The sequence below is a fragment of the Polypterus senegalus genome, chromosome 9 (assembly GCF_016835505.1).
Source record: "Polypterus senegalus isolate Bchr_013 chromosome 9, ASM1683550v1, whole genome shotgun sequence".
In the NCBI taxonomy this organism is placed as follows: Eukaryota; Metazoa; Chordata; class Cladistia; order Polypteriformes; family Polypteridae; genus Polypterus; species Polypterus senegalus.
The window spans coordinates 139,272,320-139,291,191 of record NC_053162.1 but is presented as its reverse complement, the minus strand read 5'-3'; the positions used below and the strand labels follow the sequence as shown (position 1 = coordinate 139,291,191).

The 18,872-nt window shown below is 38.5% G+C and overlaps 1 protein-coding gene across 4 annotated transcripts in view; it reads left to right on the top strand.

Annotated features, from left to right (window-relative positions):
- Positions 1-18,872, top strand: part of zbtb44 (zinc finger and BTB domain containing 44) — a 92,233-nt gene that overhangs the window by 56,044 nt on the left and 17,317 nt on the right. For 3 of the 4 annotated variants that reach the window (XM_039763992.1, XM_039763989.1, XM_039763988.1), the window contains 3 exons: positions 178-262; positions 10,823-10,974; positions 18,199-18,499. In XM_039763992.1, coding sequence (XP_039619926.1) covers positions 178-262; positions 10,823-10,974; positions 18,199-18,499 — 538 coding nt within the window. The remainder of the gene's footprint in view (positions 1-177; positions 263-10,822; positions 10,975-18,198; positions 18,500-18,872) is intronic. The other variant, XM_039763990.1, reaches the window with a different exon arrangement.

Sequence of the window (18,872 nt, the reverse complement as noted above, 5' to 3'; positions counted from 1 at the left end):
TACAGAACCAAAATTAGAAAAAAGTTGTCCCTGTCCAAATATTTATGGACCTAACTGTAAGTCTCATTTTTGTTTATTAGGTAGATTCTGTCATTTTAAAGCATTACTAAAGCTTATCTTTAAGATTTGAAAATTACATTACATTTAGTAATGCACTGTTTCTTCTCTTTGACTCAGGTTCAATAGACGAGGGGGTTGCAGATGGGTTGCCATCACTTCAGGGTACTTCCAGTTCTGGTGGCCATGCAGATGATGATGAAAGGTATAATTAAGAAAATCTACATTGAAAAAACAGATTACAGCTACATTGTTTTTATTTACATACTTGTGAGTGATTTTTTTTTTTTTGGTGAAAAATGTCATTTATTATTCTTAAGAAAATAAATTTTGGTTATTCCTGATAATAAAGGTACATTAAGTTTTAAGTGATGTTTACTTTTTTATCTTTCAAGTTATAATCATTGGAGTCGTTTGCTGTGTGTGCAATTCTGTTAAAATATCAGAACCAAAATATCTAAAGAATCTTGCTAGAAGAAAATATTCATAAGCACTTTTTTCAATATTTGTGGGATATTTAATTCTAAACGCTAATTTCATGTGATATTTTTATTTTTTTTTAAGATCTGTGCTTTTTTTTATCATCCAGCTGCTTTGGTGTAAAGGATGCAATGCCCTCTCCAGGTGGGGAATGAGGTGCTGCCTCAATCAAAATAGTTTAATTATCTCAAAGTGTTGTTCACAAGTGAGGGAACCCGCGTTCACAGTCATTCAGATGTTGTACTGGGCAATCGTGGTGAAATGAGAGCTCGGTTTAAACAGAATACTTTTGATTTATTTGTCAGTCTACGCTCCCACCCTAGCCTATGGTTCCAAGCTTTGGGTAGTGAAAGAAAGAACTAGATTGTGGATATAAGGAGGAAAAATAAGCTTCCTTCGTGGAGTGTTTGGGTTTGTGCCTTAGAGAAAGGGTGAGCGCAGTGTCACAGATGTCCGGGGACACTACCCAGCCAGGACGCCTGGATAGTCTCCGACTTGGACATTATTACTCCTCGGCCACAAGAGGGCAGCCACCCAGGGCTATTGGGGCCACAGGGACGGAGCTGGCACGCTCTTTATGAGAGGACGTGGCCACCGCCAGGGGTCGCCCGGACAGTCAGAGAAGCCTGGATGGCAGCACTTCCGCCACACCAGGAAGTGCTGCCGGAAGTAATTCCGAGGACACCCGGAGGGCTTCCAGGTGCTTTCCTGACACTTCCGCCACACCAGGAAGTGACGCCAAGGGGAGCACCTGGGGCTCATCTGGGTCATAATAAAAGGGGCCACCTCCTTCCAGGGGATGAGCCAGAGTTGGGAGGAAGGAGACAAAGCTTGTGAGGAGGAGGAAGGAGGTCAAAGAGAGAGAGAAAGAAAAAGAGGAAGAAAGGAAGAGAGTTGGTGAGAGAAGGCATTGTGGTGCTCAAAATAAAAATAAAGGAGTGTGTTTTAGACATCCTGGTGTTGGTCTGTCTGTGTTTGGGGGTACGTTTACTACAGCAGATAATTTGGGTGGAGCTCAAAAGTAGGAAGTTGTGGCTGTTCAGGCATCTGAATAGAATGCCTGCTGGATAGCTCCCTAGGAAGGTGTTTTGGATACGCTGGAGAGATTATATCCCCGTTGAGGATAAGGAGGAGATGGTGGGGGAATAGTAACTTCTAGGCATCTTTCTGCTCCTCAACCTGGATCCAGAAAAGTGGTAGAAAATTGATGGATGGACACGTTTTTAATTTTGAAAAAATGTTTGTAAAATAGAATTTATATTAAGGCTGTGCCAAACTGAAACTGTTAAAGGTGGTACTAGAAAACAAAAATTAATTCAGTGCTAAAAAATAAAATGAACATTACACACATCATCTTGACTATACAGCAGATTTCAACTGTGGTAAAGCCCTATGTAGAAATTTTTATTTACTTGCTTGACTGATGCCTTTATCCAAGGCAATATACAGCATTTTGTTTAATTACATTTCTTTTTTCTTTTTCCAATTGGGGCACAGGAAAGTGAATTGACTTCCCCATGGTTATACAGTGTCAGTAGAAGGATTTCGTTCTGCTTCTGAAGGCTTATTAGTAGGCTTGTGTATCAGCTGGGTTAACGATGCTGCTGTCGATGCTGTCAGTTATCAGAAGATTAGTTCACTGTAATTGAATTTGACAGGTGTCATAGATTATGTTATACACATTAAGCTCAAGATAAGAACATGGTAGCATTAATGCACAACTGTGATGAGATAAATGTTAAAAGCTACTAAATGAAAAGAGCTTGTGTAAAATCAGCTTTCAGGACTGAAAACAGAATTAATAGGTACAAATAAAAAATGCACCTCATATGAATGGCTCCTCATGGATGAATTTAAACTGTAATGACCATTAACATTGAGCATAGAAAGGTTTCTAATATTAAAGCCATTAAAAATGCTCTTCCATTTATTTCTTTCTTATAAACTATTGGACACGTCCAATGTGTTCTTCTCTGGATATAATTTAAATGGTCAAAGAGAAAAAAAACTTCTTTGATAGAGACACTTACCTTTATTTAGACTTTATTTCATATATAAACACTGCATAAAATTTACTGTAGATGATAGCTACATCAGAATTCAGTTCTCCTTTTCAGTCTCACCCTGCAGTTCAGCATCCTATATACCTGGCAAATGATGCAAGAGCAATAACAGATTTTTACATGTAAGACCTTTTCACATTTCCAAACACATTGAAAAGAAATTCATGATCTGTTGAGTTTATTCTGCTTGTTTTATCTTTTCTATGATCTCTATTTATCCCTTCAAAAATAGAATTTTTTTGTATATTCTCTTACTCTGTTCTATATGCATGGTTGAATACAGTCTCGATTACATATAATATCCTAGTTTGGACAGTGTAACTTGAGGGTCACAGTTTGTGACTAAGTTGGTTGATGTGGATTAGAGGTAGATGGGGGGTCACTGCTATGGAGCAATACATTTCTACAATAGCAAAATGAAAATTAATGACATAAAGGAAAAATGGTACCGAAGAAGGGTAGTATAAGTGGAATGTGGTTAATAATGCAGGGTCTATCTTTCCTTCAAATTATATGTGGTACTCGTCAGATAATTAACAGTAGAGAAGTCTCCTTTTAAAATTGCCATCTTAGTGTAATTATGCTTAAAACTGGTTGATACTGTTTTTTACAGAGAGCAATTCTCCCATATAATGTGAGTTATTGGTGTGTTTGCATTTTTTACTGTTCAACATTAAACAGTAGGTTTCATTAATCTGAAACAACATATACTGACTTTCCTAAAATGTGTTTATTAGTCTAGGTATAAGGATCACAGCGCATTACTAACAAAACACCTGTGTATTTTATTTGCATGGTATTGATTTTGGTTGGAGTGGTAAAATGATGTCACTGAGTAACACTTGTATTTAAATGTGCCACTTTTTTAATGTTAAAGCAGTTTGTAATGAGGAGAATTTGTTGATTGTGTCTGTTGCCTCAGTAGGAAGAAGCAATTAATACTCAACAGAGTTGATCTTAAATAACGAGTCTAAATGTAAAGTTCTTGTTATGTTAAAAAAAAGAATGAAAACAAACATTGCAATGAAGATATACATTTGTATATGCTATGCCCAGAGTCAGGTCAAGTTGGGGAGTACGCACTGGTACAGTATGTTGCCACACCTACTACATGACAAAACAACTCGGGATCACAGTTTGCAACCCCCAGGCAGACACGTCATCTAGTTCCCCCCTCTGGAAATGATCCTCAATCTGCCACAGCCAGGTGTTACGTGGGTGACCCCTTGGCCTGGTCCAGCCACTCGGATCCCCAACAATGAGGATCTTACGAGCATGATCACCCACGGGGAAACGTGCCACATAGCTGCAGTGCTGTAACTGATGCTCCCTCACAGTGCAGGTAATGTGCCTCATTCGGGACTCCATGAGCAACCCCTCATTCGACACAAAATCAAACCAATGGTACCCAAGGATTCTCCAAAGAGACACAGTTCCAAAGGAGTCCAGTCTTCATCTTAGGTAACTGGGTAGCATCCATGTCTTGCAACCATATAGCAAGACAGGAAGTACCAGGACTCTAAAGACATGGACCTTCGTCCTTTTGCATAGGTATCGGGAGCGCAACACACCCCTTTCCAGCGACCTCATGACACCCTATGCTGTCCCAATCCGTCTACTGACCTCATAGGAAGAGACACCAGAGACATGAATGTCACTGCCAAGGTAAGTAAACCTTTCAACAAGGTCAACACTCTCTCTGCAAACAGACACACTGCTGATGGCTGTGCCCAAGAGGTCATTAAAGGCCTGGATCTTGTTTTTTATCCAGGACACTCGCAAGCCCAGACCCTCAGACTCCTCACTGAATCTCTTGAGTGCCCTGATCAGAGCCTCAATTGACTCTGCAAAGATCACAGCATCATCAGCAAAGTCAAGTTCCGTGAATCTTTCTTCACCAACAGATGCCCCACAGCCGCTGGATCCTACGACCTTGCCCAACACCCATTCCATACAAGCATTGAACAGAGTAGGAGCAAGAACACACCCCTGACAAACCCCAGAATCAATTGGGAAAAACACAGAGGTCCTGCCTTCACTCTGCACAGCACTCTCAGTACCAGTGTACAGGCCGGCCATGATACCTAGTAACCTCGAGGGGATCCCGCGAACCCTCAGGATGTCCCTCAGAGCAGCTCGATCAACTGAGTTAAACGCTTTGCGAAAATCGACAAAGGCCACAAAGAAACTCTGCCGATATACGCATTTGCGCTCCATGAGAACTCTTAGTGCTAGGATGTGATCGATGGTAGACTTCTTAGGCGTAAAACTAGACTGTTCCGGTCGCTGGTAGTTGAGCAAGTGATCACGGATCCTATTGAGGACGACCCTAGCAAGGACCTTACCTGGCCCCGAGAGCAGTATTATATTGTAGTTGCTGCAATCCAGGCGATCACCCTTCCTTTTCCAGATAGGAACGACAAGTCCCATTTTCCAGTCAGTTGGATGATGCTAGTCTCAAATGGAAGCAAAGATTGCTTGCAATGCCAGGAGGACAACCTTATCACCAGCCTGGAGAAGTTCACCCCGGATACCGCAGATCCCTGCAGCCTTTTCTCTGCTCAGCTGGTTCACAACCTGTGCAATCTCAGTGAGATTGGGTGGTTCACAGCTAATTGGAGGATCAGCCTCAAGGACCGTGGACCCAGAGATATCCAACATCCTCAGCTCTGAACAACTGCTCCAAGTAGCCAGCCCAGCGTGTCACAACTGCAGTGTCATCCATAAGGACCATTCCATCAGTCGCCCCGACTGCGACTTTCTGAGGAACAGATTCAGATGTGCGTAATGCTTCGATTCTTCTGTAAGCAGGACATGGGTCGCTAGACCACACATGGTGTGTCACTTGCTCACAGATTCCTCTAACAAATGCCTCCTTATCTGCCCTCGGAGCCCTTGCAGCTGTCCTTCTCAGTTCCCAGTACAGACCAGAGTTGCCATTGAGCCGTGCACTGCGACTCCTCTCGATGATATTCAGGGTGCCCTGCAAGATGAAACACCTCCTTCTGGGAACACCGGCAACACCAACACAACCCTCAGCAACCTTCAGAGTCTTGTCATGGAAGGTCTCCCACATCAGATTAGGATTGGCAGTTGTACCCAAATCTGCAAGTTCCTCACACAAACTGTAAACTCATTAGTAACAGCCCCATTTTGGAGTACTGCCCATAGTGCAACATTAAACTGTTTAGGACATTTCCATGCAGCACTGAACAATTAATATTGGTGGAACAATTAGCATCAAACATTTTTTAAGAAATAATGATTTTTCTTATTAGCTAAAGGTTGGGTTTGAAAAGATGAGAACAATCTAGAAAAGAACCGTCCGTTCAGCCCAACAAAGCTCGCCAGTCCTATCACATAATTCTTATAAAAAAACATCAAGTCTAGTTTTTGAAAGTCCCTGAAGTCTTACTGTTTACCACACTACTTGGTAGCTTATTTCAAGTCTGTGGTTGTCTGTGTAAAGAAAGACTTCCTAATGTTTGTGTGAAATTTACCCTTACCAAGTTTCTAACTGTGTCCCCACGTTCTTGATGTATTCATTTTAAAATAAATATTCCCACTGCGTATTCAAATGTAACATTTTTACTTCCTATGTATAATACTTTACATTTACTGACATTAAATTTCATTACCCACAAATCTGCCCAAGCCTGTATGCTGTCCAAGTCCTTCTGTAATGATGTAACGAATTCCAAATTATCTGCCAATCCACCTACTGTATCTTGGTATCATCTACAAACTTAACCAGACTGTTACTTATATTTCTATCTAAATCATTTATATATATTAAAAATAGCATCAGCCCTAGTACTGACCCCTGGGGAACACCACGCTTAACATCAGCTAATTCTGATAAGGTACCTTGTACCATCATCATCTGCTTCTGGTGCCTGAGCCAATTCTACACTTATCAAAAAACATCACCCTGAACTCCAACTTCTTTGTATTTGATGCCCAACCTCTCATGTGACACCTTATTAAATGTTTTCTGAAAGTCAAGATTAATGATATCGTATGCCCCACTTTGATCATATTCTTTTGTTGCTCCCTCATAAAATTCCACCATGTTAGAAAAACTCCTGTACTTGCCATGTGCTGCTCAATTTTATCCTTAATAATTCCTTCCATTAATTTTCCTATTAAGCGTATTGGCCTATAGTTGCTTAGAAGTGCCAGGTTAATAAAAAAATAAAAAAAAAAGAAGTGCCAGGTCACCCTTTTTATATTCTGGGATAATATTTGCCATTTTCTAGTCCTTCGGAATTTCAGCAGTGCACAATGACTACCTAAAAATATGTGTCAAGGGTTTATATATGTACTTGCTAGCCTCCTTAAGAACTCAAGAGTAAATATTATCTAGTTCTGGTGATTTGTTTGATTTCAGCCCATTTAATCTGAGCAGTACTTTTCCCTATACAATTTCCAAATCGTTAAGTACCTTCTTTAGCCTCCCTAATATCCTTCTTAGTGGTTGCCTTTATGTTATCATACACCCTTCACTTTGGAGTTATTAGTCTTATATGCCTTATACAGCTGTTTTTTCTTTTGCAGTTTCTTTTTTAACTTTATTAACCCACTGCAGTTTTTTTTTCTATTCCAAATTTAGATATGTACCTGTACTGCATCACATGTAAAACATTTTTAAACCTGTTCCATTGATCCTTGACTATCTCCACACTTAAAAGCATATCCCAGTCTATCCTCCTTAGACTATCTACATATCTGCTCAAAATTTACCTTACCAAAGTTAAAGTTGCCAGTTTTAGTCTTTGCATCCGCACTCTTACAAAACACTGAGAATTTTATTACATTATGAACACTTGACCTTAGTAGTTCAGTCACCTTTACACCTTCAATTCTAGCTTGATTTTTACAAAATACTAAATCCAGACAAGCTTCATCCTGCTTTGGTGCTTTAACATACTGCACTGTATTAAAAAATGGTAACTGATTACTTATTAAAAACTCCACTTGTTCTCCACCATTTCCAAACTCCAAATTAAAGTCCCCCATGACTATAATATGCCCCTGTAAATTTACCTTTTTAAAAGAATTTTCAACACATCTTTCTAATAATGTCTGCATTGGGTGGTCTGTAGCACACTCCTAAAATAAAGGCCTTTTTCCCCCTAATGCTTTCCAGGCAAAGCTAGATGTCCTCACTAAGATGGGGTTCATTGTCCAACTGAAGAGGACTTGCATTTAAACTGTTTGACATAAACTGCAACCCCACCCCCTTTTCTGTCCTGTCTATCCTTCTTAATAAATGTGTATCCCTCTATGTTATACTTATCCCCATCTTTGTTATTTATCCAGGTTTCCATTATTGATATAACATCATAATTATTCTCTGCTACATACAGCTCCAACTCAGCTGGCTTATTTTTGATACTTCTAGCATTAAGGCAACCCATTTTTAATGTGTTGCACTTTCTACATTTAAATGTTGGATTAAAATTTTACTTTACAACACATTTTTATTTCTATACTGCTGTTTGTTATTCCATGTATAGTTCTAAACCTGGCCTGTCCTAAACTCCCTGCACCACCCCCATTCCCTAGTTTAAATATTCCTCGACTAGCTTACTCATATGACTCCACAATGCATTGAGCCTTTCCAGTTCAGATGACCTGTCACGGCAGAACAAGCCCCCTCTGTTTTAAAAGGAGTCCCAATGCCCCATAAACCTGTGCCTTTCTACCCTGCACCAAGATTTGAGTCACACATTAAGCCTTCTAATCTCCTCAGTTTTACCTGGACAGGTGAGTGGCACATGCAGAACTTCAGAGAAGACTACCTTGTTAGTTCTGCTCCTCAGCCTGGCATCTACCTCTTTGAATTTGGATCTCAGAACTGACAGACTACCCTTATGTATGTTATTTGTTCCAACATGGACAATGACAACTGGATCCACCCCTGCTCTGGCCAAGAGCATATCCACCCTTCCAGGGAGATGAGCAAACATGGCTTCAATCCCCTAATGATTGAGTCCCCAACTATCACTACCTCTCCCTTTCTAGGAACTGATTTTGAGGTGCCTGTTGGAGCTGCTCATCTCTGCTTACCACCGCAGAATCATCTGAGACACCGTCCAGCCTCACAAGGGCATGAAAACGGTTTGACACTTCTAAATCTGGTGTTGATGCCCCCAGACAGTGTGCACACTTTACCTTACACCTTGTGAGCATGAACCACCTGTCTCTATCTGTCTGGTCTGGAATCTTCTCCCGTGCCACCTTAGGGGTGCACTTTATCTCTCTTAACACTAGAATTACCAGAGCCTATGAAAAAACTTGTAGATCCGTCCCACCTTAAATCGCTTCTCATCTCTCTCTGTCAGTGTTTTTTGTCCTGTAAATGTGTTGATAAGCAGCAAGTAGCCAGCAGCCTGCTATCACATCCCCCCCTCCCCACACAGTTTTCTCAGCTCAAGTCAGTTTACCTGCATATCAGTTGCTTATAGAGTTGTATAGAGTGAGAATTCAAGCAAAATGACACCTTTAATAAACAATATATCGTTATTTGGAACACTTGCATTTCATGTGTGTTCCGTGTCTACAACAATCTATGTAAACACATTGGAAAAAATGTTTTCGTAGTAATTGACAAAATGTAGACATGAAGTGTATAATGTGTGAAGCCTGAAGTCCAAATATCAAAGAAACGCTTTCACAAAGATACAAATATCACAGAACAAGTGCACTTTTATTCAAAAATATAACTGCAGAAAAAGAACCCGCGTTAGGGTGCGACATTGACACGCATTTGCTGCGATCGCTTCGGTTGTGCAGTGGTATTAACTGTTGACTGGTAATCAAAACTTTATGGGTTTGACCCGGATGAGTCCGTTTTGAGAAGTGAGCTGCACGTATTCATACTATTTTAGATTAAAAACATACATTTGATTCCAGTGTGTAACAGCCGGTGTAATTTATGATATTTGTAAAGGTTAGCTTTGGTTTTTTTTTTTTTTTGGTTTTTTTTTCTTTCAGTTTTATTCTCTCAGCCACGTTCACGATCCTAACTCTCCCCCACCCCACCGAAACCCCCACCCACCCCATTTGACACTGCTGTTTTCATATAGATGCGCTATAATAGAGGTCAACTCAGATCATGACAACGGTTCTATATCAGAGCAAGAAAGCACTTTTGCCATTGCTGCACTTTACCTATTTACCTTTATTTATTTACTTTCTTCCCACAGCGTAAAGTCACAAGTAGAGTGCAGAGCTTCTCACGTACATATACAAAGTACAGTGATGGCAAAAGTGCATTCTTATTTCGATGCAGAACCATCGTCATGATCTGAGTTGACCTCTGTGATAGCGTGTCTATGTGAAAACAGCAGTGTCAAATGTGGGAGGAGATGTTGGGATTGTGAACGTGGCTGAGAGGATAAAACTGAATAAAAAAACAAAGCAAACCTTTACAAGTATAAATTACACCGGCTGTAACAGACTGGAATTGTTCTGTTATATCTGTACCTTTTGTGAAAGTGTTTCTTTGATATTTGGAATTCTGGCTTCACACATTATATACTTCATGTCTACATTTTGTCAATTATTACTAAAACATGAAAAACGTTTGTTTTAACGATGTGTTTACATAGATCGTTGTAGACACGGAACACACATGAAATGCAAGTGTTCCAAATAATGATATAGTATTTATAAAAGGTGTAATTTTGCTTTACTTCTCACTCTATACAACTCTAAGCAACTGATACACAAGGTAAACAGACTTGAGCTGAGAAAACTTTATGGGGTTATGGGTGTGATAGCAGGCTACTTGCTGTGCTGTTTATCCACACATTTACAGGACAAAAGACGCTGACGGAGAGGTGAGAGGCGATTTAGGATGGGACGATCTACGAGTTTTTTCGTAGGCTCTGGTAATTCTAGTGTTAAGCTCCTGTAATATTCTTCCTCTCAACTGCCAACTGTTTGCCCTTCTGCGAGGATAACTTTACTTTTCTGTTTGTTTTTCCTCTCATTCCTTACTTCAAAGCTCTTCACTCACACTGTTTGTATCCCCCCAATATTAATGAACTCTTATGCTGTCGCCTACTTAACTGTTCTACTTCTAGGCCACTAAGAAGTGTTCAATCTAAAATAAATAAATAAATAAAACATGCTTATTGAATATCTGCTGCTAAATAACCATTGATGTACTATATACATGCCTTACGTGAATGTTTTTTTTTTTAATTTTGCAGGTTAGAAAATGTTCAGTATCCTTATCATCTGTATATAAGCCCATCAACAAGACCCAGCACAAATGGACCTGACAGACCATTTCAGTGTCCTACTTGTGGAGTCAGGTTTACTCGTATTCAGAACTTGAAACAACATATGCTAATACACTCAGGTATGTGTATTCAAATTTTAAAGATATTCATGTGGTGCAAAATAATTTTGGTTAACTGTTCAAAAAAAGTGTTTTTTTTTTATTTAACAAATGGATTTCGTAGATTTTTTATTTTGACATCTTGGCGTGTATATGTCTGTTTTATAGTTTTTCTCAGGTTTAGTAAGTGTTTATTTAAAGTTAACTCCTGTTAAATACTCCAGATGTACGCAGGAGGACTCCATTATGTTTTTAAAAAGCATTGGTGACAGCAGGACATTTTTATGTGTGCCATAACAAAAGGATGAATGTTTGTGGTGTGGGTTATTTGAGGTTTTGTGTTTATAGTTAAGTTAGAATGATATGAGGAGTCTAGGCTTATCCCAAAGAATTGCATGTAAAGCAATAACCAATCCTGGATACAGTACTAGTCCACTGTAGGTCACTCTCATATTTTCACCCTTTTCACTTAAACCAAAGCAATTTAAGATTACTACATATGCTAACAAGCATATTTTTACAGCATGGGAGAAAGCCAGAGTATCTGATATAACCTCACTTCACATAAACTTAATGAAAACATAGCAAAATGGAGCCCAGCTTCTAGGAGCTGAGAGAAGTCCTTGAGATATTTACTCATTATTGTGTAGGGCATTATTTTAAATAAGAACTTTCCCAAACAATTTTTTCATAAAGTATTCCTGTTTGCAAATTAGGTTTCAAGCTCATTATCCAAGTAATTTACTTTTCAATTCTCCACCCATCTATCTTCCAAACTGCTGCATAATAACAATGTGATGAAGTTATAAAACTCTCCAACATTTACCTTAAAGTTACTTGAACATAAACCTTTGTTTAGTTACAAATGATGCACTTCTTGTACAAACAACAAAGTTAGTATTAGTTCTATTTATCGTTACCAATGTCATTTCATTTGTACTTTTATACCTACAATAATACTTTATAATAAAGCATACAGCATTTTAATAATACATTTATTTAAGGATATTGAGGGAGAGAAAGGCAATATGTACTTGAACCATTGCAAAATTTTCATTAATTTCTGTAATGAATATTTTAAGGGCCCTATTAGTAGTAAATCTGTCCTTTCTTTTTCTGTTAAGCAGCTGAGTTCAGTGGTGATCAGCAGTATTTCCTGTGTCTCAAATTGAACATAAGTGATGAATTGGTTGTTAAAACATTAGTCAACTGAGATTCACTATGTAGGCATTTTTAAAATGTCATCTTTGAAGAGAGCATAATTCAGTTCCTTAAAATTAGAAATGGTATACATCATAAATTGTTATGCTATGTTAAAAACATGCCAATGATCAATCTGAAGTTTATCTATTTAGAACAAGTGGACTTGTTCTGAACTTCTTAGTTAATAAACCAGCTTAACTGATAACAACTTTTGCAGTGAGATAAATGAAACACTTTTTGTACTGTTGTTTAGCATATACATTATTTTAGGAAAGTTGAGAAACTGAGCCAGATACTGAGCCAGTATCCATAATCTTACAACCCACATTTGGCTTGTGATATTTTTGGATAGTTCATTTTTTAAACTTTACATTTGTTGCCATTTACATGTTTGTTATAAAATTATGAGCAAACTATACATGTGTAAATTGAGAGCTTTTTTTTTCCCAAATCCTATCTCACCTCCATTCATCATGCCAGTTTACATTTGATTTTTTTTCCCACAGTTTAACTGGCATGTTAAATAGGAATTGTAAGTACTTCAGTTTCCAGGGGTTCTTTCTTTTTCATTATTTTATTTTGTTCAAGGAGATTAAGTTAACTGTGAACTCCTAATTCCGCAAGATTCATGGAACATCTTGATTGAGCTCAGATGTCATGAAATTATTCTCAGGACACTGAGTAAGGCCCGGATGTCCCCCACAACCCTGTACAGATTCTACAGGTGTACTGTGGAGTCCATCTTGACAGGATGCATCACATCCTGGTACAGCAACTGCTCAGTTCAGGACTGCAGAGCACTGCAGCGTGTGGTGAACACAGCACAACAGATCACGGGCACACAGTTCCCTGTGATCCATGACAACCACACTACACACTGTCTCAGCAAAGTGAACCGTATCAGGTGGGACCCCAGCCACCCTGCACTGTCACTTTTCACCCTCCTCCCATCTGGGAAGCGATTCAAGTCCATTCAGACACGCCCAACTCCAATAAGACTCATGAACAATCAGTAACCTTGTGTCACCTCCACTGCTACCAGCACATATACTTCTGCCACGGTCTCTATTTATTCCTAGGATTCTGGTTTTATTTACTTATTTATATCCATTTATTTATTGTGTGTGGATTTTTTTTTGGTCTATGTTCACTGCCTGAAGAGAAACATGCAAGCAAACATTTCATTGTACATGGTACTTGTACACATGACAATAAAGAATTGAAATTGAAATAATGTTAGTGAGCAATGGTCATTCAAACCAAAAATTATTAGGACAACCTATAGCTATATAATATGAATTTCCCCTTGGGATTAATAAAGTATCTATCTATCTATCTACAGTATCTATCTATCTATCAGTATCTATCTATCTATCTACAGTATCTATCTATCTACAGTATCTATCTGTCTATCTGTCTATCTATCTAGCTGTCTTTCTTTCTTGTAGGAAGTATGCTTGCATGTTATAAAATCTTTAATTTTTGTTAATCTAATGTGTAAATTCCCAGGGTATTCACTAAAGCAAACAAAATATGTATTAACCACAGCATGACTTCTCTCTTTATTTATGAATTTTTAAGACTGTGATAAAATGGGTTATAAGTCTGCAGGTTTTGACTTGTTAATAGCAAAAACCTTATATTCTAAATCACCCTGGCTACTTTGATTAGTGCTAGACAAAGTTAAATTATTCTGTGACCCTCTATTTTACTAAAAAAAACTTGAATAAAGAATAGTTGTATTCTGAATTTAAAACTCTCCTTTAATTTTTCCAACCTATAACTAAAACAATAACCGCTTTTTCTCTGGAGGTGTATTTTTTAACACCATTTAATGCATTCATGTTGATATTTTGGGTTAAATTCATTGGCCTTTTAGAAAATAGCAGCTATGAGTGGAGATGTAATTCAAAGGTCTTGTATCTTATGAGGGATACATTAAAAAAATCTCATTGATGTAGAATGTGATTTTTTTACTTGGTGATCTCATTTCTCCAAGACCACCTATATTTCTGGCTCCTTATTTTTTTTACTTAATTTGACACAAAAAAATAAAATTAAAGTTACAAGGGGGAGTGACTGAGGGAGAGAATGCATGAGACACCATTTGACGCAGAGAGATGGAGATGGATGTTTCTTTCTATATATATATATATATATATATATATATATATATATATATTCACTAAGGGCACGCAAGACAGAGCCCCGCCCGCCAACTCTAACCCTCCTACCATGTCATGGGATACGTATGACAGAGCAACGCACACCAACTGTAACCGTCCTCCCGAGTTACTCACCAAACACAGCCTCAGTCGCATTTGTCTGTGCAAAAGTCCACATGCACCTCTGAGCCACATTGACTTTTCATGGCACGCAAGACAGAGAGCCATGATCGCCAACTCACAGAGCCCCACCCGCCAAAGCCCACCTGCCAACTCTAAGGGCAAGCAAGACACAGAGCCCCGCCCACCAGCTCACAGAGCCCCGCCCACCAGCTCTAAGACCATGGGATACGCACACATTTAGTGTATAAATGGATATAAATAATTGCATGTAAGCGATTCACCAAAATCTGTTGTATGTAAATGATACTGTTTAAAAGCGTTATTGTTTTTTCATCAGAAAACCCGGTTTCCACGTCTACCTGTATTAGTTTAAATGGCACTTTTACCACTCTCAATAGGGCGGACGCACTGACTTATCGTGTCAACTGGGCAACGCAGTGAATGTGGCGTCTATCTATATGTCTATGTTTTCCGTAGCCTGTTACAGGAAGGTACTCTCTCGACAATTGGCATTGGTTTCGCTCCTTGCTATTTTCGTTATACTGCAACAGTGGTTTACTAAGCCTTTGTTATACTGAATTCCTTCCTCACCGTTTTCCGTTCCTATTCTTACACCGCCATATGCTACAGTGGGCTTCGGCTAGTCCATATACATATATATATATATATATATATATATATATACAGTCAACCCTCGTTTATCGTGGTTAATCCGTCCTAGACTCTGCCGCGATAAATGAATTTCCGCGAAGTAGAAACCATATGTTTGTACGGTTATTTTTATATATTTTAAGCCCTTATAAACTGAAATATGAAATAACACCCTTTAGTCAAACGTTTAAACTGTGCTTCATTACAAGACAGAGATGGCAGTTCTTTCGCACAATTAAAAGAATGCAAACATATCTTATCTTCAAAGGAGCACCGTGAAGAGCAGATAATGTCAGAGAGAGCCCTCGCTAAGAAAAGCAAACAATCAAAAAATCAATACGTACTTTTAAGTATACAGAAGCACGGCATTTTGTAGAGGAGCGTCCTATCTTCTAGGCAAACAGCCGCTGTGTAAACAGCCCCCTCTGCTCACACCCCCTCCGTCAGGCAGAGAGAGACAGAGAGAAGCAAACAAAACAAGCGCCAGGCGGGAAGCATATCTTTTAGCATTGAGGAGTTTTAGTTAATATGTAATACATGCTCTGATTGGGTAGCTTCTAAGCCATCCGCCAATAGCGTCCCTTATATGAAATCAACTGGGTAATCAAACTGAGGAAGCATGTAACCTAAATTAAAGACCCATTGTCCCAGAAATCGTGAACCAGCGAAAAATCCGTGATATATATTTAGATGTGCTTACATTTAAAATCCGCGATAGAGTGAAGTCGCGAAAGTCGAAGCGCGATATAGCGAGGGATTACTGTATATATATATATATATATATATATATATATATATATATATATAATTCACTAAAGCAAGACAACCATGGAAAGTACGCTGGAAGGTGCGTGGATTCACTGAGCTGCCGACAAGTAAGACACCTATGGTGCACGCAGGAAGGAGCCACGCCCACCAACTCCTGGCACCTCCGAGCCACGTTGACTGTTCATAGGGGCATGTTTCTCGCGGAGTTGAATCGCCATATGCAGCGTGTAAAACGGTTTGCGAGGGGTATCCCATGGGATCCTTAAAACAATCCTTTACAACTGAGGTTAAAACACAATGAAGTAAGCAGTCTTTAAAAACTGAGTTTTCGGTTACGACGCACGACCGTGTGCACCATAGCAAACTGTTTTACACGCTACATACAGCAATTCGCATCCGCGACAAACATGCGTTTTCTTAGATGCTCCTGCAGGGACACAGAAAGTCTACGTGAGGCACAGGTGCATCTGGACTGTGCACAGATGACAACGACTTAAGTGACGAGTTGGAGGTGGGCACGTGAGCGATGGCAGTCCGCCAGTTTTCAGTCACGGACGATTGTGTGTTGGTTCGTTCCGTGCATTGTTATAATGTTGCTTTTCTTGCTGATTTATTACATTACCGATTTTTTCAAATGTTAATTTTCTATCTGTGCTTAAAAATCATTAAAAAACCGGCCTGATTATGCGGCGTATGGTACGCTGCGGGTTGGCTAGTATTATATATTTCCCTGAAATATCCAATGTGCAAATCCACCAGTTCTGTGAGTACAGTTGCTGAACACTCTACCTATTAACTACATGATCAACAATCGTCAAACCAACAAATATCTGAACAGGCTTTACCCAGTACAGTGTCATGAGTAACAGAGGTTTTACTGGCACCTTTGACTGCCAGCCATACTTTAACTCTAAAAGTTAGTCCAGATTAACAAACACAGATTTGAAACCACCAGTTTAATTTTAAAAGTTTTCTATCCACCGTGCCATTTTCAGATCGATTTCCAAAAGTATGTCATCCACACTGAAATGCCAAAAACACATAAATCTTGCCTACTATGCAAGATTAAGCTGGGTTTATTAGTCAACTGCAGTTTTTGTTTGCAGAGCAAAACTGAAGTAAATCAAAATTCCTTATTTTATGGACAAAGAAATACAACTGCCTTTTAAGGTTGACAATGAGAATAAGGTTGCTAGATCTTTGCAAAATCCAGACTGGAAGACCTACCAAATAAATATGGAAGATTAGTGTAGTGTTTCAAGGTATTAAACCCCTCAGCTAATGCAAAGAAGTTGTGAAATGACTATCCCCACAGTAAAAACAAGATTGGAAAGGGAATTATCAGAGCAAACTCAAGTTGGTGCCTCATCATGTGACAATTATACTTAAGCATTTTCTAAATGTTACATTTTCCCCATCCACACTGCTATGCCAACCTGGCATTTTCAAATGTATACTCTTTGGAGAGCAATTGTGGATGGAAGGCCAAAAACAAATGTTTCATTTTAAAATTTATGCATGTTGTTATGGACTAAGTATAAATAGGACACACCTTTATAACAAGAAACACTCATGACATTCACATACTGTATACTTACAACTTAGAGTCTTCATTTAATCTAACATACATGTTTTAGAGATATGGCAGAAACTTAGAAGAACCGTAAACTCTGCAGCTTGTCACTGCCTTCTTCAGATTCACTCACAGTATTGAAACAAGTTAAAACTAGGTAAAAATTTTACACCAGTATAAAATTTGGTTAATAACAAGTTTTCTAAAAATTCAATTTTGAAAAGTTGCATAAAGTTTACTGATGCATGATTCTTAGTTATATTTAACCTGTAGTTTATTGTTTATTAAAAAAAAAGAAGTAATTAGTAGTAGCAATATTTGTATTAATAGTGTCACATGCATTTATAACTTCATTCATTTATTATTTACAGATAATCCCACAAACACAACTGACAAGAGAATGGAAAAAATAACCAGTTCTTAACTTGTAGTGAAGCAGATTATTAACTAGAAAGTGTCATGATTTTGTTTTTCCAACACATTTAATTGCTTCAAGCATATTAGCTGAAGTTACATTTCTAATGCTACCTGAAGGCTAAGATGTTTTGTTGTTTATATTCAGAAACAAAAGTAAAGTTTAAAATGAAATCCTGTCGTTAATATTTGTATTTAATAAACTGTTTTTGCATTTAATAATGTATTTAATCCATGTGGCTAGACTTAGTCATGAGTTTATGTATTTCAGCTGTTTGTAGTTCTGTAGTAAATCTTTTTTTTTTCTGTGCCATAGTTAGTAAATTTTCCTTCCTTTTCGTTCTATAGGCATTAAACCCTTCCAGTGTGATCGCTGTGGGAAAAAGTTCACTCGGGCGTATTCCTTAAAGATGCATCGTCTGAAGCACGAAGGTAAACGCTGTTTCCGGTGCCAGATATGTAGCGCCACTTTCACTTCCTTCGGTGAATATAAGCACCACATGCGAGTGTCCAGGCACATTATCCGCAAGCCGCGGATTTATGAGTGCAAAACATGTGGCGCCATGTTCACCAACTCTGGAAATTTAATCGTACATCTGAGGAGTCTGAACCATGAAGCGTCAGAGCTAGCAAACTACTTCCAGAGCAGGTGAGGCGTACAGCAAAATCCCCCACAGCAATCAACCCCATATTGCACTTGTTTGTAAGGGGAGCATCCCCATCTGTAAGAAGTTTTTTTTTTTTTCATTATGCAGCATGTCACTTGAAAAATTAGGCTGATTTTTTAAAATATTATTAAGTTCCTTTATTACCATGTTCTAAAGCCAAGTTTGATTTTACTTTTTGTTATTCATTTACTTAGTTCCTGACAGAATGAACAAATTGAAGTATAATGCTACTTTCATAAATATTTGTTTGACTAGCTCGTGCACGTGTTTGAGTCAGATTTTAACAAAAAAATTCTGTTTACTATCAAGTTATTTCTGACTTGGATTTAAGAGGTAAACTTGATGATAATTACC